General features: G+C 41.8%; 1 protein-coding gene across 3 annotated transcripts in view; it reads left to right on the forward strand.

Moving 5' to 3' along the window:
* INTS8 (integrator complex subunit 8) overlaps positions 1-16,438 on the forward strand; it is a 29,090-nt gene extending 12,652 nt beyond the window's left edge. For 2 of the 3 annotated variants that reach the window (XM_081326189.1, XM_081326190.1), the window contains 15 exons: positions 4,293-4,426; positions 4,508-4,618; positions 5,081-5,282; positions 5,930-6,051; positions 7,254-7,438; positions 8,556-8,589; positions 10,639-10,695; positions 10,801-10,862; positions 13,057-13,175; positions 13,832-13,935; positions 15,209-15,259; positions 15,428-15,501; positions 15,578-15,642; positions 16,000-16,043; positions 16,219-16,438. In XM_081326189.1, coding sequence (XP_081182315.1) covers positions 4,293-4,426; positions 4,508-4,618; positions 5,081-5,282; positions 5,930-6,051; positions 7,254-7,438; positions 8,556-8,589; positions 10,639-10,695; positions 10,801-10,862; positions 13,057-13,175; positions 13,832-13,935; positions 15,209-15,259; positions 15,428-15,501; positions 15,578-15,642; positions 16,000-16,043; positions 16,219-16,335 — 1,481 coding nt within the window. In that variant the 3' untranslated portion in view covers positions 16,336-16,438. The remainder of the gene's footprint in view (positions 1-4,292; positions 4,427-4,507; positions 4,619-5,080; positions 5,283-5,929; positions 6,052-7,253; positions 7,439-8,555; positions 8,590-10,638; positions 10,696-10,800; positions 10,863-13,056; positions 13,176-13,831; positions 13,936-15,208; positions 15,260-15,427; positions 15,502-15,577; positions 15,643-15,999; positions 16,044-16,218) is intronic. The other variant, XM_081326191.1, reaches the window with a different exon arrangement.
* Positions 16,439-16,940: the final 502 nt, after the last annotated feature.

The following is a 16,940-nucleotide window of genomic DNA, read 5'->3' on the forward strand; positions in this document are numbered from 1 at the left end:
ATGGCCTTACCATACTAATACCTTGTAAAGTGGTATTAGTACTTCATGTGATCTTGATTCTATCCCTCTGTTAATGCAGCCTAGCATTGTGTTGGCTTTTTTGGCAGCTGCAGCACACTGCTGGCTCATTTTAATTTAATTTTAATTTATTAATATTTCTATACCGCCCTTCTCCCGAAGGACTCAGGGCGGTGTACAGGGCAAGAATAAAACACAGAGATTTACAAAAGATAAAAGATAATTAAATACATGCCCAATTAAAAATACAGTAATACATAATAAAAAAACCCCAATAAAAATAGTAAAAAAAAACCACCAATCCCCCCTCAGGCCAGGCCGGCTTGCTCGAACAAGTATGTTTTCAGATCGCGGCGAAAGGAGCGAAGATCGGGCGCCGTCCGGAGCTCAACCGGTAACTGGTTCCATAGCTCCGGGGCGCCCACAGAGAAGGATCTCCCCCTGGGGGCCACCAGTCGACATTCTCTGACCGGTGGCACCCTGAGGAGGCCCTCTCTGTGGGAACGCACAGGGCGGAGGGAAGTAGACGCCGGCAGCAGGTGTTCCCTAAGGTACTCCGGACCCCTGCCATGAAGGGCTTTAAACACCATTACTAGCACCTTGAATCTCACCCGGAAGACAACTGGTAACCAATGCAGCTCACGGAGCAGAGGTGTGACATGGGAGTATCGGGAGACTCCCAACACAACTCTCGCGGCTGCATTCTGTACCAGTTGGAGCCTCCGGGTGGTCCTCCAGGGAAGCCCCATGTAGAGAGCGTTGCAGTAGTCTAGACGAGAGGTCACGAGCGCGTGAGTGACCGTGCATAAATCATCCCGGCTTAGATAGGGCCGCAACTGGCGCACCAGGCGAACCTGGGCGAAAGCCCCCCTAGTCACAGCCACCATGTGATCTTCCAAGGTGAGCCGTGAATCTAGGAGGACTCCCAAGTTGCGAGCCCTATCCACGGGGGGTAATAATTCACCCCCCATAGAAAGAGATGGAATATCCAAATAGACCCGGGATGAAGGTATGCAAAGCCACTCGGCCTTGTCGGGGTTGAGTTGAAGTCTGTTCCTCCCCATCCAGACCCGAACCGCCTCCAGGCAACGGGACATCACGTTGAGGGCATCACTGGGGTGGTTTGGGGTCGAAAGAAAAAGCTGGGTATCATCAGCATACTGATGATACCCAACTCCAAAGCCACGAATGATCTCACCCAGCGGTTTCATGTAGATGTTGAACAGGAGAGGCGAGAGGACCGACCCCTGAGGAACTCCACAAACGAGAGACCTCGCGGTCGACCTCTGCCCTCCTGTCAACACCGACTGCGAACGTCCCTGGAGATAGGAGGAGAACCACTGTAAGACCGTGCCTCCCACTCCCAATCCCCTGAGACGCCGCAGCAGGATACCATGGTCGATGGTATCGAAAGCCGCTGAGAGGTCTAATAGGACTAGAACAGAGGAATGACCCCTGTCCCGAGCCCTCCAGAGATCATTCACCAGCGCGACCAATGCCGTCTCCATGCTGTGCCCGGGCCTGAAACCCGATTGGTACGGGTCTAGATAATCCGCTTCATCCAGGACCAAAGGGAGCTGATGCGCCACCACACTCTCAACAACCTTCGCAAGAAAGCGAAGGTTGGAGACCGGACGAAAGTTGTTCAATACAGCTGGGTCCAAGGCAGGCTTCTTGAGGAGAGGCCTCACCACCGCCTCTTTCAAGGCGGCAGGGAAGCTACCCTCACTCAAAGAAGCTGATATAACTGCTTGGAACCAGCTGCGTGTCCTCTCCCGGGCTGCATAAACCAGCCAGGAAGGGCACGGGTCCAATAAACATGTGGTGGAGCTCAGTCTCCCCATAATCCTGTCCACTTCCTCCGGAGTCACAGAATCAAACTCCTCCCAGGTGATATCGACAAGACCGCCCGTGTCCTGATCGCCAGACTCTGCCCAGTCAGAGTCCAGACCGGTCCGAATCCGAGCGATTTTGTCCGACAGATAATTGTTAAACTCCTCGGCACGACCCTGCAAGGGTTCCTCCCTCACCTCTTGATTAAGGAGGGAGCGAGTCACCCTAAACAGGGCGGCCGGGCGATTATCTGCGGACGCGATAAGGGTAGCGAAGTGATTAGATCTCGCCACCCTTATCGCAGCGAGATAAGACCTAATGTAGGTTCTTAGTCGCAATCGGTCGGATTCGGATCGGCTGGACCTCCAACCGCTCTCTAGGCCCCGTCTCCGACGCTTCATCTCCCGGAGCTCCGCGGAGAACCATGGAGCTCGACGGGATCTGCATCGGGTCAGGGGCCGCAAGGGTACAACTCGGTCAAGAGCCTCAGTGGCTGCCCTTTCCCAGGCTTCCACTAAGGCATCTGCCGAGCTGTGAGTGGGGGAGGCAGGTGGGGACCCCAGCGCTGCCTGGAATCTCTCGGGATCCATTAAGCGTCTGGGGCGGTACCATCTAACTGGTTCCACACACCCACGGCGGGGGGTAGCAAAGCGGAAGACCAGCCGCAGGAGATGATGATCGGTCCATGACAGGGGCATAATAATTGGAGAGCCCCCACCAAGATCATCTAACCACCGACCAGATAAGAAAACTAGGTCAAGGGTGTGGCCTCCCTCATGAGTCGGTCCTGAAATTACTTGCGTCAGGTCCATGGCCGTCATGGAAGCCATGAACTCCCGAGTCAACTCAGATGATCCTCCCAGAGATGGTAGATTGAAGTCCCCCAAAACTATAAGTTTCGGGAACTCAACCACCAGCCCAGAGAGGACATCGAGAAGCTCAGGCAGGGCTGCCGCTGCGTGACTAGGCGAAAGGTACACCAGCAGCAAGCCCAACTGCGCACCAGGGCCGCATCTCAAAAAGAGAGACTCACAACCGACTATCTGCGGAACGGTGGCCTCCCGCGGACCTAAGGTCTCCCTCATAACAACAGCCACTCCCCCACCCCTACCCTGAGCCCGAGGCCGGTGTAGCACCCGGAAACCTGGTGGGCAAAGATCAGCCAGAGGAATACCGCCCTCTGGGCCCAACCAAGTCTCCGTGATGCAAGCCAGGTCCGCCTGCTCACACTCGACCAAGTCACGGACGAGAGGAGCTTTATTGACGACAGACCTGGCATTCAAGCACACCAGCCGGAGCCCAGGAGGCTGCACATCCTCACTCCCGGGACCTCGGGGCAGAACAAGAGGGTTGGAACGCCTCACCGCTTGCAAGTAGCGGAGAGGCCTTCCCTGAGATCGGTACGGCCCTCTGTTCCTGCACCTGCTGCCATTCCCTAACGTCGTGGGAATGGGTAATCCCACGACTTGCCCTGGAGCCCCGGGGGCAATATTTATATTGAAGTGATTGTCCACTAGGACTCCGAGATCCCTCTCACAGTTACTGCTATTGAGCAAGGTACCACCTATACTATACCTGTGCATTTGGTTTTTCTTGCCTAAATGTAGAACCTTACTTTTTTCACCATTGAATTTCATTTAGTTAGATAGCACCCAGTGTTCAAGTCTATCCAGATCCTCCTGTATCTTAAGCCTATCTTCTGGAGTATTGGCTATTCCTGCCAGCTTGGTGTCATCTGCAAATTTGATAAGTTCCCCATCTATCCCCTCGTCCAAATCGTTGATGAAGATGTTGAAGAGCACTGGGCCCAGAACAGAGCCCTGGGGCACCCCACTACACACTTCCTTCCATGTAGATGCAGTTCCATTGAGGACCACGTGCTGAGTACGGCCTGTCAGCCAACTACAAATCCATCTTGTGGTGATGCTGTCTAACCCACATTTTTCTATCTTATCAAGTAGTAGGTTGTGATCTACTCTATCAAATGCCTTACTGAAGTCCAAGTAAATTATATCTACAGCATTCCTCTGGTCTGGCAGTTTAAAAGCAAAGCTACTTTGCTCCTCCACCCACCTTCTTCTTAACTCACAGTATTGTAGCTTTTCCCAGCAGCCTCTGGCAGTTTAAAAGCAAAGAGCATCCAATCAACAAGGGCTTACATATAATTATGTGTATACTCTGACAAGTTCACTATCAATTTAATTAGTTTTTCAAAAGCAATATGTTGTAAGAACATGTACATACAAAATACGTTCTCTGCCTTCCTCCTGCCTTCAGACATTAAATATAATGTTTTATTTAATTGTATAATTACACTACTTTCAGCTGGATATAATGAAAAGATTAAGCTATCTCATTTTTGAATGGATCTTGTCCATTATTAAAGTTAATGATCACTTAGGTATAAATTGCTCGGCAATAAATACATTATTTTTTTCCAGCTTCAGCAAGTGTGAATATTGGTCAATTGGAGCATCAGCTTATTTTATCACTGGATCCTTGGAGAATCCGCCAGATTTTAATTGAGTTGCATGGTATGACAGCTGAACGTCAGTTCTGGACAGTTTCTAATAAGGTAGTTTATTTAAAGGTGAAGAATGTAATGATACATGGTTAAAATTATATAAAAATATAAATATATGTATATTTTTTCTAGTGGGAAGTTCCAAATGTTTACGGCATTGTTATCCTAGGAATTAAAGATAATTTGACTAGAGATTTGGTCTACATTTTGATGGCAAAAGGACTACATTGCAGTACAATTAAGGTGAGAAAGACTTCTTATTGCTATTCTGAAAGGCCTCAAAGAATAATTGCATTCTAATTAAAATGCCATTATAGTATTTTGAATTATAATTAAAATATGGTTTATGCAAAATGTACAACCTTATATGTATGTACAAACCATAGGTCTCTATAGTGTGATGTTATATTTTAAAAATTACTGCTTATTTCACATATTTTTCTCATGTCTCATTTCATAGTTCAGTAGTTGTTGGTTTGCATTTTTAAAATATATCAGCCCATGCTAAGAAAGAAATATGACTTATCAAACCCCTTTTGAATTCAAGAAAAATTCAGAATTAAATTTCTGTGAACTGTAATAAGTAGATGTATTGCAGAAAAGCTAAATGTAAAATGCCAAAAGCACCTGTCTTCTGCTATAATAGCATTGCTAACATTTGTAAATGTGACAAGACAACAAACAAACTCTTGCTGTTTGTTGCAGGATTTTGTCCATGCTGAGCAACTTTTTGCTGCTTGTCTTGAACTTGTGACTGAGTTTTCTCCGAAGTTGCGCCAAGTTATGTTGAACGAAATACTACTTCTCGACATTTACACCCATGAAGCAGGAGCAGGACTTTCTGGAGAACGACCTCCCTCTGACTTGATCAGCAGAGTTCGAGGATACTTAGAAATGAGGGTGCCCGGTAAGAATATTCAGGTTAAGTACATAGCAAGATTTCCATCTTGGGCAAGAGTTTATTTGTTTTTATCCCCCCCTTTATTAATTTTTTTTGTAAATAACAAGGGGGCAAACTTCTATTTTCCTCACAACAACAACCCTTTGAGATAGGTTGGGTGAGAATGAGTGACTGGCCAAGTTATCTAGCTGGCCTAAGGTGGAACTAGAACTCACGGTCTCCTGATTTCTAGGTATCTTAACCACTAGACTAAACTGGCCCTATTAAGAGTTATCAGTATTTAAGTATGATAATGGTTGGAAATTGTATTACTATCAGTGGTTATAGTTCTTTCTACAATTGCATTTTTGTCTGGTGGCCTGTTGCAATGCTGAATTAATGTTGATTAACGGTCACCCATACATAGAATTTTAAATTTTAGACAACCCTGTTTATGGCTCATGAGCCACAAAGATAACTGATGTTACTTCCCTGACCCACGTATTGTGTCTTGGCACTTTCTTCATTGTCATCCCTATTTCCCATTTCATAGACCATAAGGTTCTCTTGAAAGCAAGGAAGTTTTCATAAGCTTGCTAATTTCCCTCAATTTTCTAGGATGTAATTTTTGTAGGAAACCATCTGATCAGTTTCTGTTTCGAAATCCACTGTAGATATTCCTCTTCGACAAGTTGTAGCAGAGGAATGTGTTGCCTTTTTGTTAAACTGGCAGGAGAATGAGTACTTAACTATGCAAGTTCCACATTCGTTGGTACAAGCTAATCCTTATGTGAAGGTAAGGCATAGTTTTGTATTGATTACTAAAATGAGGAATCCTGAACAGTTGCAACGTGTTTGCTCTGTATATTAAGGTGTAATCTAGTAGCAGTATTCAGTAGTCCGATCCAAAGTGGGCAGTGGTACTTCAGATCTAGGCTATCACCAGTATCTTAAAAGAAACTGCACTTTTTCTGTGTAGATTCACACAGTAGCTGACTAGAAGTAGTCATCTCACAGATGGAGAGGAGCCTGTGCCAGATTGAAAGCACTCTTGCCCACTTCGGATCCAAATATTATGCATCCCTATAACTTGTTTTCCCAGAGTGCTTGCTTTTTATGTACTGTCTGTAATGATTTCTACACTGCTTGGTAAAATATTTGCATTTACAAATAACATTCCTCTGTGTTCATTCACAATTGGTTCTGTGGTAGAAATAATACATTGCTTGTATCATATAACATCAGATATATAACATCATGTACATACATCTAGGGGGTGTGATGGCTCAGCAGTTAAAGATGCTGAGATTGTTAGCTGGCAGTCACGCTTCAAGACCCAAGTGCCACGCGACAGGATGAGTTCCTGTTACTTGTCCCAGCTCTTGCCCACCTAGAAATTCAAAAGCATGTAAATGCAAGTAGATAAATAGGTACCGCTTCGGTGGGAAAGTAACAGCATTTCATGCGCTTCGGCGTATAGTCATGCTGGCCACTTGATCATGGAACCTTCCTTGGACAATCCTGACTCCACTAAGAAATGGAAATAAGCACCCCCCTCTAGAGTCAGACGCAACTGGGCAGGAGAAACCTTTACTTTTACCTTTATATATATATGTTAATATAATCTTGCATAGCTGAAACTCATAATTATTTTAGTTTTATAAAAATAATACAATAGTCCAAAATTAGTGAGGCGAGAAAACTCTATATGTAGTTAGTTCTACGTAGTTGAGATGTATTGGGGGCTTTAGACTATTTATTTAACTATTCAGGCCCTTAACTGCATTTGAATTTCTGAATTTCAGAAATATCTGTACTATGATGACAACCATCGTGTTTCTGGAAAATAATCTAGATCCATATATTTGTTTACAGTATCCTGCATATTTTTGGCTAACGATTTTAGTATTAACTTGGATAATACTAATTTCCAATAGGGATAGATTGCTGGAACAGATAACATTTATGCATTCAAAGACTTTCTTCTTTTTTACTTAGTTAGGGCAGCTTTTGGCTGCCACAAGTAAAGATCTTCCTGGACCAAAAGAGGGCAGGTGGGCAGCCACAGACCTTTGGGAGATTGTTGTACAAATCTGCAGTGTATCCAACCAACATAAACGAGGGAATGATGGCAGAGTGAGTTTAATAAAGCAGAGAGAATCAACATTAGGCATCATATACAGGTAAACTGCTGTAATTTTCTTATATGCCTAGATGTTGTAGTCATGATTTTATTCTACATGTAATGGAATGATCTTGCTTGTAATTAAATTTCCCAAGAGTATCTAATTTACTTCTGCTTATCCTTCTTTAGAAGGGATGCGGTGGCTCAGTGGGTTAGGACACTGAGCTTGTCGATCAGAAGGTCGGCAGTTTGGCAGGTCGAATCCTGAGTGCCGCGTAACAGAGTGAGCGCCTGTTACTCGTCCCAGCTTCTGCCAACCTAGCAGTTCGAAAGCACGTAAAAATGCAAGTAGAAAAATAGGGACCACTGCGGTGGGAAGGTAACAGCGTTCTGTGCGCCTTTGGCGTCTAGTCATGGCGGCCACATGACCACGGAGACGTCCTCGGATAAGCGCTGGCTCTTCGGCTTTGAAACGAAGATGAGCACCGGCCCCTAGAGTCGGAAACGACTAGCACACATGTGCGGGGGAACCTTTACCTTTACTTTATTCTTCTTTAGAATAAAATAAAAGCCTGTTAAGTAGAAAAATGGTTGTGGGTAAGTTCTACGCAGTATAAAAAATAAATACATAGCTTGTACCATATTTACGTAATATTTAATGATCCTGATTGTACATTGTAAGCAGAATGATTCCAGCAGCAATGGCATTTTTCCACAAATAACAAACACAGGTGATGAGCACTAAAAAGATTGGAGCCAAAACAAGGCAGCTGATAAGAGACATAGATAGGCATGTTCTGGAGAATTTTTCTGAAGAGCGTACATAAAAATGACAAAGGCAGGGTGAAATAAGCAGTCTGCAGAATGGTGGCTGCTTTTGGAAGAGAAGATAAAAATTGAAATCTAGGTTGAAGATGGGGGCATGAACTACCGTTAAGGACATTCTCGATAGAAACTGAAGATATTTCAATATTTTTGGTATGTTTTATGCTTATTGTCTGGTCCTGCCATTTTTCCTTACTGTCTGGGAATGTTTTGTTGTTGCTGCTCTTTTTGGAATTCCAAATATTGATCAGATTTGTATTAAAATTTTACATTTTCTCATTTTTATAGGAAAAAAGTCATAAAACTAATTATTATTAAATCAGTACATTAAACAAACATTTTCTCTTTAGGAATGAATTATTATCGTTCCTCAAAAAGTTGCGGGTGAGTTTGGAGTTAAAGATTGTAAATGTGTTAAAACATAAAAGCCTGTTTCTACTGAACAGGGATGCCTGCTGGGTGTGAACAGAAAAGTCAGTGGCGACTACAATGATGTGAGCAAAGCTTTGCCTGTTTTTTGTTTTATTTTAACATATTAACAAAAGGAATATATTGTGATATTGCTGAGTGACAGGACTGGGATTTAAGTCTGTTTTCATAAATTATGGCCTACCAAAGAACATAGTTTTTAGTGTTGAGGAGTTAATATCTCCTATCTCCTGGGACGTTCGCAGTCGGTGTTGGCAGGGGGGCAGAGATCGGCCCCTAGGTCTCTCGTTTGTGGAGTTCCTCAGGGGTCGGTTCTCTCGCCTCTCCTGTTCAACATCTACATGAAACCGCTGGGTGAGATCATTCGTGGTTTTGGAGTTGGGTATCATCAATATGCTGATGATACCCAACTTTTTATTTCGACCCCAAACCACCCCAGTGATGCCCTCGCTGTGATGTCCCGTTGCCTGGAGGCGGTTCGGGTCTGGATGGGGAGGAACAGACTTCAACTCAACCCTGACAAGACTGAGTGGCTGTACATTCCGGCATCCCGGGACATTCAAAATGTTCCATCTCTCTTTATGGGGGGTGAGTCTTTACCCCCCGTGGATAGGGCGCGCAACTTGGGAGTCCTCCTAGATTCGCGGCTTACCTTAGAAGATCATATAGTAGCCGTGACTAGGGGGGCTTTCGCTCAGGTTCGCCTGGTGCGTCAGTTGCGGCCCTATCTAGACCGGGATGCCTTGTGTACGGTCACTCATGCGCTCGTGACCTCTCGTCTTGACTATTGCAATGCTCTCTACATGGGGCTTCCCTTGAAGACCACTCGGAGGCTCCAACTGGTACAGAATGCGGCCGCGAGAGTTGTCTTAGGAGTTTCCCGGTACTCCCATGTTACACCTTTGCTCCGCGAGCTGCATTGGTTACCAGTTGTCTTCCGGGTGAGGTTCAAGGTCTTAGTGATGGTTTTTAAGTCCTTACATGGCATGGGTCCGGAATACCTCGGGGATCACCTGCTGCCGGCGTCAACTCCCCTCCGCCCTGTGCGTTCCCACAGAGAGGGCCTCCTCAGGGTGCCTCCGGTCAGAGAATGCCGGCTGGTGGCCCCCAGGGGGAGGGCCTTCTCTGTGGGCGCCCCGGCTTTGTGGAATCAACTGCCGGTTGAGCTCCGGATGGCACTGGATCTCCGCTCCTTCCGGCGCGGGTTAAAGACCCACTTATTCGAACAAGCTGGCCTGGCCTGATGGGGAGTTAATTTAGGGTTTTAAATATTTGTATATTTTATTGTTTTATTTTGGGCATTAATTTAATTCTATTTTAACTTTTGTATTTTTGTATTTTTATTATATGCCCTGTTCACCGCCCTGAGTCCTTCGGGAGAAGGGCGGTATAAAAATTTAATAAAACGTAAACGTAAACGTAATACAAAATATTTTAAAATATGGTTATTTTAACTTGTCTGCAGATTTGAGAAATGTGAAAAGTGATTTAAAAAACCTCTGTGAAAAGGATCCCAGCAGATTGTACATGGTATTATTTCTAAGATCACTTTTAGACAATTATTTGGGAACAAATTAAGGTCATTGTTATCCACCAGTACTCTAGTAGGACATGAAGATAAAACCACTGTAAACTTAAGTAAATATAGGTAGTCCTTATTTAACAATGGTAATTGGGCCTGGCAACTCTGTTGCTAAGTGACATCCAAAATGCAACATCATGTAGTTTGGGTTACTGTTAAGTGCATTGCACTATTGTTAGGCACAACATTTGCAATCCTCCGTTTGCTTCACTGATTTCATTGGTTAGAAGCTTTGCAACGAAGGTCACAAATGGTAATCACAGGGACTGGTTGTCTTACTCGGCACCATCATAACTTCAAATGATCACAGAACATGTTGTTAAATAACTACCTGTATGGCAAAAATCTGCCTAGAAAATTTGAATTTCATGGGAAAAGGCTGTGATTTTATATCAGCTCATGTTTTCTCAATGTTCTCATAGGAGCCTCTGGTTTTAACAACAATATTATCCTTGTTTGTCAAGCTTCATAACACTCACGTAAGTGCTGTATTCTCTTTTATCATAAATCATCCGCTTTGCTGTCTGAATTCTCTTACTTATTTTATCCTGACTGTATGTATATCTATATATTTTCTTTTTTAGGAACTCATTGTAAATAATATCACAGCAGAGTATATTTCCATTTGGTCATCATCTATTCCTAGGTAAGGAATTTGTTTATCCAACTCCATTTATAAATACAATGAAATGTATTTCTGTTTCTTCGAATCTGTACAGGTTATTTCTTAGCTCAGAGCCCCATGTAAACCTCTATTGGTCACGTTCCATCCAGTATTAAATCTGATGCTGAAAATGTGATTATGCAGAATTTTGGGTTCAAAACAGCCTTTTTTGAGTGCTCCAAGCTCAAGACAAAGTACCTGGATTCTAAGAACTTTGTTTTGAAATTAGACTAAACCTCTTTTGTTTACACTTCAGAACAAAACTTGCCTGCAACTGCAAGGCAGGGTTGTTCCTCTCTTGAGAAAAAACTTGATACAGGCTGGAAAATTTTGAATATTCCAGTGAAGCATACTGTTTTAAGATCAAAATAAAATACATGGCTATTTTAACGTATAAACCTCAAGCTGAGAATAGGGAAAGTATTCAGAACTCTGCAGGCTGTTCCCACACAATGAAATTTGGGAACAGGTGGGATTAATGGGGTATACCTTGGTATGCAGATGTGTGAGAGGGTGGAACAAAGTGAAAAGAAAATTCCAACCTGCTCTGTCTTAAATGCAGCATTTGAGACAACATGTTCTCATCTCTAGCAGAGGATCAAAAGAAAACTTACGTTATACTACATTTTTTGTGAACATAAGATACTAATAAGTTCTTAGGGGTGGTAAGTTGTTGTTGGTTGCGAAGTCGTGTCCGACCCATCGCGACCCCATGGACAACGTTCCTCCAGGCCTTCCTGTCCTCTACCATCTTCTGGAGTCCATTTAGGCTCACCCCTACTGCTTCAGTGACTCCATCCAGCCACCTCATTCTCTGTCGACCCCTTCTTCTCTTGCCCTCAACCTTTCCCAGCATTAGGCTCTTCTCCAGTGAGTCCTTCCTTCTAATAAGGTGGCCAAAGTATTTGAATTTCAACTTCAGGATCTGGCCTTCTAAAGAGCAGTCAGGGTTGATCTCCTCTAGGACTGACCGGTTTGATCGCCTTGCAGTCCAGGGGACTCGCAGGAGTCTTCTCCAGCACCAAAGTTCAAAGGCCTCAATTCTTTGGCGCTCAGCCTTTTTTATGGTCCCAACTTTCACAGCCATACATTGCAACTGGGAAGACCATAGCCTTGACTATATGCACTTTTGTTGGCAGGGTGATGTCTCTGCTTTTTAGTGTGCTGTCTAGATTTGCCATGGCTTTCCTCCCCAGGAGCGTCTTTTAATTTCTTGGCTGCAGTCCCCTTCTGTGGTGATCTTGGAGCCCAGGAAAATAAAATCTGTCACTATCTCCATTTCTTCCCCATCTATTTGCCAGGAATTGAGAGGGCCGGATGCCATAATCTTGGTTTTCTTAATGTTTAGTTTCAACCCAACTTTTGCACTCTCCTTCTTCACTCACAACAAGAGGCTCTTTAGTTCCTCTTCACTTTCTGAGGGGTGGTAAAGCATAGTTTAAATCTTTGATTAGGTTAAGGATGTTTGGAATTAAATAATTAACATTAGCAAGCAGAGAAGTTAAAAAGCATGGACAATAGGAAATATCTTCTGGACTGATTTAAGCCATAATGCTCTCTTATTCCTGCTCATTTCCCTTGACTTTTAGTAGATCAGATTTTTGTAGAGATCTTAAGCTTGCAATCTTTATACTTCTTTGAACTGCTAAAATCTCCTGGTTTCCGTGGCACTGCATATAATGCAGAAGAAAAGTCAACGACTTCATAGAGAAGCTCTCTTAAATTTGGATGCCATGTAACAGCAAAATGGCTGTTGACATGTATATTCCCAATGAGAGAATGAGAATGAAAAGTTTGCAATGGGTGTATAGCCGAATCTGAACAGGTAGAGAGGGCTGCATAATATTGGTTGTGATTTTGATAAGGAGAGTAAGCAATTTCTTTGATAAAATAGATCATTTAAGATTAACAGAAACTTTTTCTATCTCGGTGGGGCTGTCATTGATACATTTAGATTGTAATGATACTTATTCCTATAACCAACAGAAAGCAGAAAAGGATGTTATGTATGTAGTAGTGGAGGTGCAGACTTTTGTCTACAACTCTGTCCTTTGTGTGTAACATCACTTAATGGGTGTGGAGGAGTACATATTTAAATAATACTTTCATTGAAGCAGATTTTAACTACATCATACTTTTAAATACAGTTACTAATAATTATGTTTTCTCATTTCAGTTTTCAGTCAGTAGATTATGAAGCAGTAGCTCTCACTGTCAAAGAACTAGTCAACTATGCCCTCACTATAAATTCAAACAATCATTTCTGGTTAATCACTCAGGCAGATATTTATTTTGGTAAGTAGAGTTAAACCTGCTTCTGTCTATTTATATATATGCCTGGTCCTCTCATTGTAGTGGCTCTGGGTGGCTAACAATATCTTAAAAGCAACAACAAAATAAAGTGTACAATCAGCAGCCAAAGTAAAAAAAACAAACCCCAGCCAGGCAAGTTAAAATAAGCATTTCTCAGACTCTCAACTGTCAGTCCAGTCTCCATGCCTGGAAACCCAATTACATTTTCAGCCCCTTCTGAAAGGCTGGCATGATTGGGCCAATCTAATCCCTGGGAGAGATGGTGTTCCAAAGGGTAGGTGCCACAACATTTTGGTGCAAGGACAGTGTCACTTTGAGGTCAGGGCTGAAAACTTTATTTCTTTGTCTTTTTTCAGGATATTTTACCTTAATTTGTCCATCCTATTCAGACCGTATGTGCAGAGAGGACAGTATAGTATTCAGATTAACTTGAAAAAACCTGGCCTAATTCACAACAAATGTTAAGCTGTTATGTGATACATCTTGGGGTTAGCATGATGAGCCATATCATGCATGAATCGGGTCATTGTGGATTATTTAACGAATCTTGATTTTAGAAATGCTAACTTTGGGTTACACGTGAATATGGCCACTAGATGACATCATTAACTGTCTTTGCTTCTCTGTCTCCAATATAGCAACTAATCAATACTCTGCTGCACTTCACTACTATCTTCAGGCAGGAGCCGTGTGCTCAGATTTCTTTACTAAGATGGTACCACCTGATGTATACACTGATCAGGTGAGTGATAAGATTATGTAGCAGTATATAAGGAATATATAGATGTAAAGAGGTCTCTGATGACCTGGGCTGCTCTATAATACAAGCTTAGTATTAAAGTGGATCCACTGATTAAAGTTCAGCATTCTAAACATGGACATTTTGAACTCATTTTACCTGACATTTTTTATCCTCTATCCTACTGCTATGAACTTAGAATAAAGTGCATGGATTATTTGGAATTGCTCATTCCGTGACCTTTCCCCATATATACCAAAATTACAGTATGAACACTTCTCTTCCTCCCACCATAGTTTTTCCCATCTTTATTTCACTTCCAGCCCATGTGTAAGACATCCTTAAATCACCTTAGTTGTATTGGTCCTATAATAGCAGCTTCAGCTTGAGAGCAACCGGCCAGGTTCAGGGTGCATCAGATCTGACCTACTTTGTTGCCTGTTGGTAGCACAATCGGGATTGATGGGAGAACAAGACCTGCCCAGTGTCTGTTGGCTATTCCATGCTGGGGCAGGTAGGTCCTTTCCCCTCTAGGGTTAATCTGAGCTGCAGAGAAATACCTGTTCTAGGAATGTTCTATAGGGCAGGCATTTCTCTTTCAACATTTCTCTTGAATGTATTCCAGGCTTTGATTTCTAATATTCCATAATAAACTCAGCAAATATTGGAAATTAATTAGAAGGCTTAATATTTAGCGACCTGGCACTGTACAGTGTATCTTTCTGTCATCTTGAGCCTTTTAGTCCCAGCAACATTAAGCTGTCATTTCAGATGTGATGCAGAGGATCCTTCAAGGCTTTTGGCAGTTCCAGAAGCCAACTACAGTGAGGTAAAAAAAATATTTGATCTCCTGCTGATTTTGTACGTTTGCCCACTGACAAAGAAATAATCAGTCTATAATTTTAATGGTAGTTGTTATTCTGTCTCTCACTGTTAAAATAAACCTACCATTAAAATTATAGACTGATCATTTCTTTGTCAGTGGGCAAATGTACAAAATCAGCAGGGGATCAAATATTTTTCCCCCCTCACTCTATCTAATTCTAACCAAAATAGAAGCCTAGATAATGATGGAACAATTTATAACAAGCTAAGTGAGTGGAACATTAGGAGAAGTATTTGGTCTCTAAAAGTTTTGTTTTGCTTATGCTAGTAATAGTGAAGTAGAAAACAAATGTTAAGCGGTATGACTTGTATTAATTGTATTCCATATAGGTAGCTATATCAGGTAAAGGATAAATTGTAGATTTTCTTTAATTTGCATATTTCTCTATAGGTGATTAAACGAATGATAAAATGCTGTTCTCTGCTCAATTGCCATACACAGGTAAAGAATATGTATCCATCTATTAACTGGGAAAACTGTGCAGAGGGAAATTCTACCAAAAAAACAAGCCTATACTGCACTCATCTAGAATGTTGTGTTAATTATTGTATAATCGTGACATAATAACTTCATGACAAGATATATATTAGGAAATCTTTGTTCTTCCAGGTGGCAATTTTGTGCCAGTTCCTTCGAGAGGTAGATTATAAAACTGCATTTAAAGCACTTCAGGAACAAAACAGGTAAACAAGGTGTTTTTTTCAATTGCTATGTAACTATACACTAGTGGCATAAAATAACTGAAGTCCTGTTTTTCAGCCATGATGCTATGGATTCTTATTATGACTATATATGGGATATTACCATCTTGGAATACTTGACATGTATCCTTTTATTCTAAAAAGCTACATGGGATTGATTTGCAACCAGAATGGCTTTAGTAATTGGCTATTATTTAAATTGGTAATAGTAACTGCATTTATAATAAGAGGTGCAGCAGGGAGATAGCGCAAAATAAGGAAATCCTTTCTCATTTAAAAATAGCAATGTTTTAAAAGATTAGGACCTTGACCTGGCTCATTATGCCAATGAGGAAGAGTTAGGCTCACAGAAGGTGCAAGGAAACTGTTTCTTATAACAGAGTGCAAAGCTAAGATAAAGAATGTTAAACTGCTATACAGATAATCTTACGTCTTAAGAATTTAGATGACTGTACTATAGTTTCCTAAATGGTGTTTCAGATCTTCATCACAAGCGAGGTGAAACAGACAAGAAACAGATAGCAGTAAGTTCTTACAGTTTCATATATTGAAAGGAATTTCTAAGAAGATACTGCAGTGGTCTGTGTGTGAAACCATTACATTAAAAAAAATCACCCTTTTCCCCAATTGACAAAATAGTTTTAAATGTAAATAAAAACTTATTACTAACATGGCCTTTTTTTTTGTTTGGACACATAGATTAAAGCTATTGGGCAGACGGAACTGAATTCTAGCAACCCAGAAGAAGTACTACAGCTTGCTGCTCAAAGACGAAAAAAGAAGTTTCTTCAAGCAATGGCAAAGCTTTACTTTTAGAAACTTATTTTCCTTTCCAATATGAAAAGAAAAGTGTTCGTTGCAAGATATTTCAACACTTTATTTAACATGAGAATTTTTATAATACATATTTATAAACATACTGTGTGGTATTGTCCTATTTATAAAACATAAAATCCCTCATTTTTGCACAAGTATAGAGAATTAGATTAGCTGCTTATTGCATGTGAAAAAATAGATGTAAGTTGTAATGAAGAATGATCTATTCAGAGTGTAGCTCTTCTTTGCATTCAAGCTGTCCTTACTGCAATCCAGTCTTTGTTTTTCTTGCATTGTAGACAGCTAATTTGTAGAAGTGCTTTGTGAGGAAAGAGGTAGGATATGACAGCTGTTCACTGAAGATGTTCCAGTTTAAGTGGAAAATTCTTAAACTGCTTTACCTCCAAAAGTAAAGTTTTTCAGTCTTTTCATTCCCTACTCATGCTTTATTATATTAAGGAAATTTGGTATCATTCCTTAGCTACACTAATAAGTGTATGGAAGTAGGAATGTTGGCTTAGTAACCTTAGGTTAAAAGGGTTAATATAAAGGCTTTTATTTTGTGGCTGCACCGATGTGCAAGCTGAAAACTGACTCACTTTGAC

This window comes from Vipera berus, assembly GCF_964194415.1.
Source record: "Vipera berus genome assembly, chromosome: 3".
NCBI lineage: Eukaryota > Metazoa > Chordata > Lepidosauria > Squamata > Viperidae > Vipera > Vipera berus.